This window comes from Panthera tigris, chromosome A1 (assembly GCF_018350195.1).
Source record: "Panthera tigris isolate Pti1 chromosome A1, P.tigris_Pti1_mat1.1, whole genome shotgun sequence".
Classification (NCBI taxonomy): domain Eukaryota; kingdom Metazoa; phylum Chordata; class Mammalia; order Carnivora; family Felidae; genus Panthera; species Panthera tigris.
Window position 1 is genome coordinate 113573932 of NC_056660.1, and position 13015 is coordinate 113586946.

The 13015-nt window shown below is 39.6% G+C and overlaps 1 protein-coding gene across 9 annotated transcripts in view; it reads right to left on the reverse strand.

Annotated features, from left to right (window-relative positions):
* Positions 1-13015, reverse strand: part of KLHL3 (kelch like family member 3) — a 278634-nt gene that overhangs the window by 84483 nt on the left and 181136 nt on the right. For 8 of the 9 annotated variants that reach the window (XR_006217022.1, XR_006217021.1, XM_042984589.1 and 5 more), the window contains one exon: positions 1757-1863. Coding sequence is in view for 7 of the 9 variants with exons in the window: in XM_042984589.1 (XP_042840523.1) it covers positions 1757-1863 (107 nt within the window). In the remaining 2 variants the exon portion in view is untranslated. Of the gene's footprint in view, positions 1-1288; positions 1424-1756; positions 1864-13015 lie in introns of those variants that run through there. The other variant, XM_015535566.2, reaches the window with a different exon arrangement.

Consider the following 13015-nt stretch of genomic DNA (forward strand, 5'->3'; position numbering starts at 1 on the left):
GCAACCAAATAACTATTGCAAACAAAATGAATTATTTTTTTTAAATAGACAGATGAACGAGAGAGGTAAATAAAGACATAAAAACCTTGCTACTAGAGTTTGAAACTACTTCAAAGAGCATGCAGCTCAAAATTTCCAGGTAGTGAAATTCACTGGTTTTCACAACTACATTTTCCAGGCTGCTAATTCCTGACCCAAGGTTCAGGGTGATGGAAGAAAGGCTTGATCCACTTACCTGAGTTACAGCTCCTTCACACAATGAGCCAAGGGGGGGGGTCCACATTGTGAGGAACTCTCAAAACACAATCACTAAGTCACCCCCAACTAGAACCACTCTTGCCCATGAGAGGCCACATACTATATTAGGAGAAGGGAAAGAGCCTACTCAGCAAAAACAGGGTGCCTGCACTCACCCATTCTTAGCAAGCCCACCTTCATTCTTTTTAAGCTTCATTTATTTACTGTCTCCTACTAAATACCATGCCCTATGGTTGGCTCTGAGGATGCAGCAGTGACAAGACATGGCCCTCAAGTACCCAAAGCTCATAATCAACTATGGAGACATTTCATTCATTCATTTAAAATACATTTGACTCTGGCCATGTACCAGATGCTTAGGATATGGTAGCAAACAGGTCCAACAAGACTCCTGTCCTTAAGGAGCTTACAGTCTAGTGAGGAGAGACAGATTAAAAAAAAAAAAAATCAACAACCAACAACAGGATTTTCAGGTAGGGATAAACATTAGGAAAAACTATGTATTCAAGTTATGGGACAGAAGGGAACTTAGTGAGGAACCATGGCACAAGTGGTCAGAGGAGGCCCCTCTGGGGAGACACACGACATGTAATCTGCAGGATGAGAAGCCACCGATACACAAGACGTCACAGCACAGGCACTGAGGATGCCAGAAAACAGACAGCAACACAAGAGTGATAGTGACCACACTAACAAGCAGCAATGGGTACTTGGGGAACGTGGGGAAGGGACACCTGACCCAGCCTGAGGGTCTCAGCAGGCACTACAGTGAGGTCTTCAGTGAGCAGGGGAGGTGCTGTGAGGCACTACAGACAGGAAGCTCCGTGGGTTTCAAGGCATTCAGTCTCACATGTGAAATAGCTGGACAGGACTATTGGGCATATACAGGAAACAGGGACCCTCTAGAAAGTTTGCAAAGGTGCCAGATGGTGAAAATTCCTATCTTACTCTCCTCTCCCCTCCAAGCCCCGCCATCACTTCTCCCAAATCTCTTCCACACTCCTGTAAAGTCTCAAGAGGGTTTGCAGACCTTGCCTGGTAGGAATGGCCAGGGAAGGACAAGCTGGTCCAGCAATGGGCCAGGCATCAAGAAGCCAAGCTCCACTCATTTCCTATGTGATCTTGGGCAAGTCCCTCCCTTTTTGTCAGCCTCAGTGTTTCTCATCTGCAAAATGAAAGAACAGAGGTGTGGGGATAAGCCCAAGAGCCTACACTTCTAAAAGCTCCCCTACATGATTATGATGCATGCTGAAGTGTGAGAACTAATCAACTCTATGGTTCTACCTCTTTTTTCCTCATAGTAGACAAGGGGCTGCAAGCCTGGCTGGTTCCACCAAGTCCCCCATGGTGCAAAACACAGCATCTGATACACCGAAGCTCCTTACAGTGAGTGTCATAGCATTCTGTCTCCTGCCTCCCCTCAGGCCACCACCCAAAATATTCTCTCACTGGGGCTGCAGCCCCATAATCGTGGGTTATCATTAGCCCCTCACCATACCTGTGAACATCGCACAGAAGTAGGGGCTGCAGGCTGCCAGGACCACACGGTGGGCTTCTATCTCGACATCTTCTGCCACAATCATCACGTCACACAACAGCTGTTTACTGTAAAACACCAGTGAGGGGACAGCATGGGTCACAGCACCAATGCCCACCCCCAGCCACACAAGGATATTTTTTCTCCCGCCCAGATTCCACACCGCCACCATACAAGACTGTCGCAGACATTTGCCCTATCCTGAGTTAGGCAGGGGTATGAACTCATCGACTCTCCAAATCTCTGATAAGCTGGGCTATTCATGCTTTCCTAAGGCGCACAGAGAGACCTAGCTACTCTGGCGCTGCAAATTCAGGGTTCTTTCATTTGTCTTCACATCTCTGCTCCTCAGCTCCTTCAGCTCTGACTGAGACAGAGGGACAGCAGCTCAGAGAGCAATGGGAAAATCCTGGGGCAGTCAGTCGAGGGACTGAGTGAATGCCAAGGAGCATGAGCATGCCACTGAGATGTGCTGCCCACGAAAACAAGCATTAACAATTCCCCAAGGGACCTAATACCTATGAAACACTGGCAAGAGGCCAGCCAGATCGGGACAACTCAAGTATTAATCTTCCCACCCAGATTTAACATTATCACCAAGAAGGCTGCTCCCTAAAGACCCTGTGCAAGCTCCAATCGCTGCAATTATTAAGGATACTGTAACTACCTTCAAAACAAACTACTTGTCATCCCCACTACACTGCAAGCTCTGAAAGGAACTTGTTTATTATATCTCAAACACCTGGCTGCAAGCCTAGCCTAAAGAAAGCCCTAAATTTTTACTGACTAAATAAACTTTGAAATGGGATCAATCCACACTCATAGACAGAATGAACATCAGACCACTTTGAAGGATAGAAAGGGCACCACAAAGTGTCAGTCTAAGGATTTTTCCTCCACCAGCCTTCCAATAGTAAGCATTTATTGAGTTACATATGCTAGGCACTGTTCTAAGCACTGTTTTATACATATTATTGCATTTAATCCTGTCTAAAACTCCATGAGGTATGGTTGTTATGTTGCATGTTACAAAAAAGGAAAGTGAGGTCCAGAGAAATTAAGTAACTTTCTCAAAGTCACACAAAAAGGGAGCAGTGGAAAAAGGATGTGAATGCAGGCAGCCGAACCGCAGAACCCATCTTCCTAAAGTCTGTGGTATCCTGGTCACCACTAATCCCTCCTTCAGAGTGAAGCACTAGATGCGGAGGGAAGTCAGGACAAACTCATGTCAACTGTGATCCACTGGCAGTGGCTACTTAGCACACAATACTGGATTGAGAAGTTTGAATCATGATGGGATCCATTTAACAGGGTTGAGATGAAGAGAATGAGTCTGCCATTGGGGCACCCGGTGGCTCAGTCAGTTGAGCGGCTCAGGTCATGATCTCACCGCTCATGGGTTCGAGCCCCCCGTCGGGCTCTGTGCCGACAGCTCAGAGCCTGGAGCCTGCTTCAGATTCTGGGTCTCCCTCTATCTCTGTTCCTCCCCTGCTCACACTCTGCCCCCCCCCTAAAATAAAGATTTAAAAAAAATTTTTTTTAATGAGTCTTCCATGATTGATCAATAGGAGATAAGCTACCTATTTGCCATCCCTGGAGTGACATATTAAACCTTTGCCAACTATTCAGACGTTAGTGCAGGATTGCTTATCAGAGAAAATAGAATCATAAAGCATGATAAGACTGGAGCTGTAAATGCCTTTATTTTTTTTTTTTTTCAACATTTATTTATTTTTGGGACAGAGAGAGACAGAGCATGAACGGGGGAGGGGCAGAGAGAGAGGGAGACACAGAATCGGAAACAGGCTCCAGGCTCTGAGCCATCAGCCCAGAGCCTGACGCGGGGCTCGAACTCACGTACTGCGAGATCGTGACCTGGCTGAAGTCGGACGCCCAACCGACTGCGCCACCCAGGCGCCCCTGTAAATGCCTTTAGAGTTCATCTGGTCTATGAAGCTCAGAGAGGTGCCACAGAAGGCAGAGTCTTGAATCTAGTTCTCACTCTGGATTGGTGCCATAATGCCCCACGATTGGCTCATACTTAGGAACACAAAATCGGAAGATAAGTTAGCCCCAATACTGAAAGGTGATCAGGAAAGTTTCAGCCTATGGAATAAAGTCCCTGTGAGGGGGCATCAGGGAAGGGTGACACCTCTGAGTGCCAAGAGGCAAAACCTGGGAAGGGGACCTCACACTACAGTGGACAGCAGACTCTAAAGACAAATTTTATCAGAACAAACCAGCTCAGCTGGGAAGAGAACTGGCTCTGCCCCTAACTGGCTATGAGAACATGGACAAAGGATCTCACCAGTTTTCTCATCTTTTTTAGCTGCCTCAGGACATCCATCGTGGGGACCAAATGAGATTGCAGATGCCACCTGAGAACAGGCTAGTTTTTAATCTGGACAAAATGGATTGTAAAAATGTAGTCACAACATGAACAGACTTATCTTGGACATTTTCATTTCACTTTCATTAACTATTTTAAAGAGAAAATGGAGTTATCACTACTCTTTAAAAGTACAAGTCATTTGTCAAATATACTTCAATTAAAAAGAACTGACCAAAAAAGTGTAATTTTGTTGTTGTTCTTGTAACCAGTATTTTAACAAGGAAAGCAAAACAGATGAGTCAGAAATGCTGAGCAAATGCTGAGCCAGGTGCTGAAAAGGCAAATGTCAGAATGGGATATCTTGCACAAACCCAGAGGAGCTGATAGTTCATGAACAAAGGAAAAGACACAAGAGGGAATGAGGTTTAAAGGTGGAGAATCCGGTTAAGCAAATACAGGAGAATAGTTCTGATGAGAAGTGTATCTCAAGGCTAGAGAAATCTAGGAAAGTGGCCCAGAAACTCACCCAAAACTCAATGTAGGCTTTCCCTGGGAATGGTAAAGCCTGTCTGCACACTGAGACATCTCTGTGTATCCACTCTATATAGAAGAGAGAAGCAGCAGCTCTAAAGCACTGCATGGCTGACAAGCATTTCTAATTCCATTTACTAGAAATCCTATAGGATTCTTTATTCCTGAGCTGTCACACACTACTCCAAAAAACAATCTCAACAAGAGAAAAACAGGGCTATCCACTTTGTGATAGCTATTCGGAAGGAGCTCAGGCTCTGGAATCAAACTGACCAGGGTTCATGTCCCCTGAGTATCAGAATTCAGATATGTTGTGAACAAGATAAAGAATAGTGCTAATAAACATTCCGTGAACATTAATATTTCTTTCTCTTTTTTTCCCATAAAACATTTCATTTAGGATTAGCAGTTAAGTTAACCTTCCTAAGGCTAAATTTGAGCTGCATATCAGACATCTACGTGGGGTTTATCAAGTAGGCAAATGGATTCATAAGTCTTAATTTCAAAGGTGGGAGATGGTTAAGAGGTTGGAGGGAAGAGAAAGAGCCAGCTAAAGAAACAATAAAGTAACTAGTGAAATAGGAGGAAAACCCAAAACGTATGGTGTCTGAGAAGACAAGCGAAGACAGGGCTACAAAAAGTAAGGAATGACTAACTATACCAAATAAGGAAGATAAGATTAGGGAGGCTAGGTAGGGCAAGTAGGCAAGAAAGTGAAATAGAAAATGAAAATGAAATAGAACATGAAAATGGAAGACATGAAAATTGGAAAAGAAGAAATAAAACAATATTCACAGATGACATGATCTTATATATAGAAAATCCTATAAGAAATCCACTAAAAAAATATTAAAACAAATAAATGAGTTTAAGAAGGTTGCAAGGGTGCCTGGGTGGCTCAGGTGATTGAGCGTCCGACTCTTGATTTCAACTCAGGTCATGATCCCAGAATCATGGGATCAAGCCTTGCATCAGGCTCTGACTCTGTCTATGCTCTGAGCATAGAGCCTGCTTAAGATTCTCTCCCTCTGCCCTTCTCCCCTGCTTGTGCTCTCTCTCTCTCTAATAAAAAAAATAATGTTGCAGAATACAAGATCAATATACAAAATTTACTGTGTTTCTATACACATGCAATGAACCAAAAAATGATATTAAGAAAAATTCCACTTAAAATAGCATCAAAAATAAACACTAAAGAATAAATTTAACAAAACAAGCATGAAACCTGTCCTCTAAAACTGTAAAACTCAGTTGAAAAAAAATCAAGAAAGACCTGAATAGATGGAAAGACTTCCAGTGTTCATGAATTGAAAAACTTAATTTTTTTTTTTTAATTTTTTTTTCAACGTTTTTTATTTATTTTTGGGACAGAGAGAGACAGAGCATGAACGGGGGAGGGGCAGAGAGAGAGGGAGACACAGAATCGGAAACAGGCTCCAGGCTCCGAGCCATCAGCCCAGAGCCTGACGTGGGGCTCAAACTCACGGACCGCGAGATCGTGACCTGGCTGAAGTTGGACGCTTAACCGACTGCGCCACCCAGGCGCCCCGAAAAACTTAATATTTTTAAGATGGCAATACTCCCCCAGGGGCGTCTCGGTGACTCAGTGAGTTGAGCATGCAACTTCAGCTCAGGTCATGATTTCACAATTTCACAGTTCGTTAGTTTGAGCTCCGCATGAGGCTCGCTGCTGTCAGTGCAGGGCCTGCCTCAGATCCCCTGTCCGGTCCTCTCTCTTCCCCTCCCCTCCTCTCAAAAATAAATAAACATTAACAACAACAAAAAAAAAGATGGCAATACCTTCCCAAATTGTTCTACAGTTTCAACCCAATTTCTATCAAACTCTCAGCTGGCTTCTTTGCAGAAACTGACAAGCGAAACCTAAAATTCATACAGAAATGCAAGGGACCTAGAATGGCCAAAACAATCTTGAAAAAGAAGAATAAGGTGAAGGATTCATGCTTCCCAATTTCAGAACTTACTACAAAGCTAAAGACAGCAGAGTAATAATATAACCATAGATATATAGATCAATAGAATAGAATTGAGAATCCAGAAATATACCCTCCCAGTCAATTCATTTTTAAAAATTTTTTATCATTTATTTTTAAAATGTTTTTTATTGATGCATAGTTGACATATAATGTTATATTACCTTCAGGAGTACAACATAGTGGTTTGACAATTCTACACATTACACAATGCTCACCATGATAAGTGTAGCTACCATCTGGCACCATACCACACTATTACATTATTGACTTTATTCTCTATGCTATACCTTCCATCTCCATGACTTATTTATTTTATAAATGGAAGTTTGTACCTCTTAATTCCCTTTCTCTATTTTGCCCATTTCTATTGCCCATTTTCTATTTTGCCCTTTTCTATTTTGCCACCACTCCTCTCCACTCTGGCAACCACCAGTTTGTTCTCTGAATTTACGAGTTTGTGTCTGTTTTTTTGTTTGTTCATTCTTTTTTTTTTTTTTTAGATTCCACATATAAGAGAAATTATATGGTATTTCTCTTTCTCTGTTGGATTTATTTCATTTAGCATAATACCCTCTAGGTCCATCCATGTTGTCACAAATGGCAAGATCTCTTTTTTTATGACTAATATTCCATATTTTATACACACACACACACACACACACACACAACACACACCTTCTTCTTCATCCATTTATCTATCAAAGGACACTTAAGTTGTTTCTGTATCTTGACTATTGTAAATAATGCTAGAATAAACATAAGGGTGCATATATATTTTCCAATTAGTGTTTCCATTTTCTTTGGGTAAATATCAGTAGTGGAATTACTGGGTTTCATGGTATTTCTATTTTTTTTTTTTAGTTTATTTATTTATTTTGAGAGAGACAGAGACAGGTACAAGTCAGGGAGGGGCAGAGAGAGATGGAGAGAGAGAGAATCCCAAGCATGCTCTGCAATGCAAACACAGAGCCCAATGTGGGACTCAAGCCTGCAAAGCCATGAGATCATGACCTGAGCTGAAACCAAGAGTCCAATACTTAACTGACTCAGCCACCCAGGTATCCCCATGGGATTTCTATTTTTAATGTTTTGAGAAACCTCCATACTCTTTTCCACAGTGGTCACACCAATTTCTGTTCCCACTAACAGTGCACGAGGATTCCTTTTCTCCACATCCTCGCCAATACTTATTTCTTGTCTTTTTGATACTAGGCATTCTGACTAGTATAAGGTGATATCTCATTGTGGTTGTGAATTGCATTTCCCTGAAGATTAGTGAGGTTGAGCATCTTTTCATGTACCTGCTGGCCATGTGTATGTCTTCTTTGGAAAAATATATTCAGATTATGTGCCTCTTTTTAATCAGATTGTTTGTTTCCTGGTGTTAAATTGTAGAAGTTCTTTATATCTTTTGGATACAACCCCCTTATCAGATATATCTTTTGCATATATCTTCTCTCACTCAGTAGAGTGCCTTTTTGTTTTGTTGATGATTTCTTTTGTGACACAAAACAGTCAACTGAGTTTTGACCAGGGTGCCAATATATTCAAATAGGGGAAAAATTGTCTTGCCACAAATGGTGCTCAGAAAACTGGATATCCACATACGAAAAAAACAAAGGACCCCCTACTTCACATAATATACAAAAATTAACTTGGAATAGATCAAAAAAATAAATATAAGAGCTAAAACTATAAAACTCTAAGAAGAAAACATAGGGGTATATCTTCATGACTTCAGATTAGGCAATGGTTTGTTATACAGGACACCAAAACACAAACAACAAAAGAAAAAAACAAATCAGACATCAAAATTTACAACTTTTGCACTTCCAAAGACACCATCAGGATATCAAAAAAGTGAAAAAAAACAACCTGAACAAGGAAAGAAAAACTTTGCAAATCATGTATCTGATACGAAACTTGTATCTGGAATATATAAACAACTTGAACACTTTTAACTCAATAATAGACATATAACCCAATTTTAAAATGGACAAAGGATCTAAATAGACATTTCTCCAAGTAAGATATAGAAACGGTCAATGATCACATAAAAAGATGCTGAACATCATTAATGATCGGAGAAATACAAATCACAACCACAATGAGATATCACCTCAGACACCAGGATGGCTGTAATCAAAAACACAGATAATAACAAACACTGGCAAGGATATAAAGAAACTGGAACCTTCATACACTGCTGGTAGAAATGTCAAATGGTGCAGTGCTTTGGAAAACAGTCTGGCAGTTCCTCCAAAAGTTAAACATGTAGTTATCATGTGACCTAGCAACCCACTCTTAGGTATATATCCAAAAGAAATGAAAACATGCATCCACACAAAAATGTATACGTGAATGTTTATAGCAGCATTATTTATAACAGCCAAAGGGTATCAAATGTGGTACGTATACACAATGCAATATTATTCAGCAATAAAAAGGAATGAAATCCTGAGACATGCTACAACATGGATGAACCTTGAAAACATTATGCTGACAAAGAAGTCACAAAAGGCTTATTACATAATTCCAAAATAAGTAAATCTTTAGAGACAGAAAGTACATTACTGAAGGGTGAGGGGTAGGGAAAACAATGGGATTATTGCTAACATACACAGGAATTTTTTGGAGGGGATGACGAAAATGTTTTAAAATCAGCTGTTAGTTGCACAACTCTGTGACTATACTATAAGCCATTGACACTTTAAATATGGCATATGAATTATATCTTTAAGGTTTTAAAATTTATTTATTTTGAGAGAGAATGTGCACGAGGCAGGGGCAGAAAGAGTGAGAGTGAGAGAGAGAGAGAGAGAGAGAGAGAGAGAGAGGGAATCTGAAGCAGGCTCCACACTGTCAGCACGGAGCCTGACATGGGGCTTGAGCTCATGAACTGCGAAATTATGACCTGAGCCAAAATCAAGAGCCGGACACTCAACCAAATGAGCTATCCAGGTACCCCATTACATGAATTATATCTTAATAAAGCTGTTACCAAAAAAAGAAAAACAGCAATGTACTAAGATGATTCATTACTATTAACAAAAGGCATAGTGGCAGATCATCTTTAAGAAAAAAAAAAGGGGATGAGGGTAGAGAAATTTTAGGGATGGTGAAAGGGGAGGTTAAAACTGTCAAAACAGGATAGAAGAGACTATCTCTCCTTTTCAGGAATGATCTGGGGTACTATTTCAAAAGGGACCATATCCCCACTTGGTGGCCGGATGGTAAATCAGGAACCAAAGAGCCATTAGGAGTCTGCTGCCCAGAAGCAGCTGCTGGTAGGCTCAGAGCAGAGCGATAAAAGGCAAAAGGAAGAGGAAGGCTAGTTAGTTACCATGCCAACAGCCCATTCTCTACCATGGAAGTAAAAAGAATAGGAAACTCGTGAATTGTGTGATTCATAAATTGCATAGAACATGTGTATGTGAACTAAAATAGCTTAAAATTGAAGGAGGAAAAATGTGAAAACAGCGCAAGAAATAACCCTAGGTCCCTGGAATATTATATAACATTTCATTAGCTTAGACCCTGGATGGCAAGCAAGATGCTTTACCAGGCCTTCATCAAAACAAAGTACGCCTCCCTCCAGTTCCTATTAAACTCACCCAGATCAGTAAAGCATCTCTTCAGGCTCCCTTTCTCTCCCTCACTCACCCATTCCACTCAAGTTTTAAAAATTAGCCATGCCTTTAATACCTTAGAAATTAAAAAAAAATTTTTTTTAATGTTTACTTATTTATTTTGAGAGGGGACTGGGGAGGAGCAGAGACAGAAGGAGAGAGAGAATCCCAAGCAGACTCCATGTTCAGCACGGATCCCGATGTGGGGTTCAATCCCAGGACTGTGAGACTACAACCTAAACCAATGATAAGAGTTGGACACTCAACCGAGCCACTCAGGTGCCCCAGAAATTAAAAAAAATTCAAAACCATTAAATACCTTAGAATTTGATATGATCTTTAAACACCACTAGAATGCAAGCTTCATTGAGAACAAAAGTTTGACTCTCTTACCTAATGCCACATCCCTGTAACTGAGCTCCTCAATCACCACCACTACCATCATCATAATCATAGCTAGGAGTTGCAGAATGTTCGTTATGTGCCAGGGCCTCAAAACAATATCTAAGGAAGAGGTATTATTATTATTATTATTATTATTATTATTATTATGCTACATGCTGTTGAAATCAGTAATTCTACTTCTAAGGAATTAATTCTATAGAAATAATTGTGAATGTGCACAAGTGTTTAACAACAGTAATACATGTGCTATCACTGTTCTAAGGACTTTACTTAGTATCCCCTTAACAAGCCAGCAACCCTGGAACTATTATTAGCCTCATTTTATGTTTGACAAAAGTGAGGGCAGGAACATTAATTAACTTGTACAGGGTCACAGAACTGTACTACTGGAGCCAAGATTTGAAACCAGGTTGCCTGCCTCCATGGTCTATGCTTGTGCCCAGTATGCCATATTGCTCCAAACATTACCACTGCAGGTGCTGTTTACATAAGAGATTTGAATACTTAAAACATCTAACAACAGGAACTGGGTTTTTCAAAAATTAACCAAAAATACAGAAAATCATTCATCCACTTAAAATAATGTTGTAGAACAGTTCTAACACAGAAAAACTGGTTCAATACAGGGGCACCTGGCTGGCTCAGTCCATAGAGCATGTGACTCTTGATCACCAGGTCATAAGTTCGAGCTTCACGTGTGACAGAGAGTTTAATTAAAATCAAAAAACAAATTAAAAAAAAAAAAGAAAAAGAAAACTTGTTCAATATAGTGGTAAGAGAAAAAAAATCTGGTTAAGATATATTTTTAAGAAAAATATTCTCCCAAGTGTTAACAATGGTAACCACTGGGTATTAAAATTATAGATGATTTTTTGCTCATATTTATTTTCTAAATGATCTATAATTATGTTCCTTTTCAAAAAAAAAAGAAAGAAAAAGAAAAATGGAAATTTTTTAAATTAAAAGAAAAATAAAAGGGAAATCTATGCCTAAACCTGCACTAAAAATTTCCTGACAAAACATATACAGATTGTGCTCTATTTGAAAAAAAAAGAAAAGAAAAGAAAAATGGAAGAACAAGATTGTAATGGTTAATCTTATGTGTCAAATTAACTGAGCTAAGGGATGCCCAAAGATCTGGGAAAATATTATTTCTGTGGATTCTGTGACCTTTAAAAATGGTATCCTCTCAATAATGTCTTTATGTGTAAAATGGGATTTTCCTGTTTTCTCCTAGAAGTGGTATGGTTTTAGGTCTTACTTTCAAGTCTTTCAATCCACTTCAAGTTAACTTCCGTGAGGAGGATTAAGATTCAGGTCCAATTATATTATTTTTCATGTGGCTGTCCGGTTTTCTTAACACCATTTACTGAGGAGGCTACTTCTCCACTAAGTATTCTTAGCTTCTTTGTCAAATATTAGTTGACATATATGTGGGTTTATTTCTGGGCTCTCAATTCTGTTCATGGTCTGTGTTTGTGATATCGTTTGAAATCAGAAACTGTGTATCTCCAGCTTTGTTCTTCTTTTACAAGACTGCTTTGGCTATTCAGGGTTGTTTTTGGCTCCTTACAAATTGTAGAATTTTTTTCTGTTTCTGCAAAAAAAGGCATTGGAATTTTGATACAGGTTGCATTGAATGTATAGATGGCTTTGGGTATTATGGACACCAGCAATATTAATTCCTCCAATACATAAAACAGATATCTATCCATTTATTTTTGTCTTCTTCAATCTCTTTCAATAACATATAATAGTTTTCAGCATACAGATCCCTCACTTCCTTGGATAAATTTTTAAATATTTTACTGTTTTTGACACTATTGGAAATGGAACTGTTTTCTTTCTTTTTCAGATAGTTCACTGTTAGCATATAGAAATGCAACTGATTTTAATAAGTTGATTTTGTATCCTGTGACTTTACCAAATTTGTTTATCAGTTCTAAAGTTTTTTGGGGGCATCTTTAGGTTTTTCTATAAAAAGGATCTTGTTATCTGCAGAGACTATTTTACTTCTTCCTTTCTTATATGGATGCCCACCACTTTGACTAACTGCTCTGTCTAGGACTTCCAGTTTTTGTTCAATAGGAATGGTGAGAGTAAGTACCCTTGTCTTGTTTCTGACCTCAGAAGAAAAGCTTTCAACCTTTTATCATGGAATGTGATAGCAGCTGTAGATGTGTCATATACGGCCTTTATTATGATGAGGTATGTTCCTTCTATATCCAATTTGTTGGGAGTTTTTATCATAAAAGGATGTTGGATTTTGTCAAACACTTTCTGCATCTATTAAGAGGATCATATGATTTTTATCCTTCAGTCTATTAAT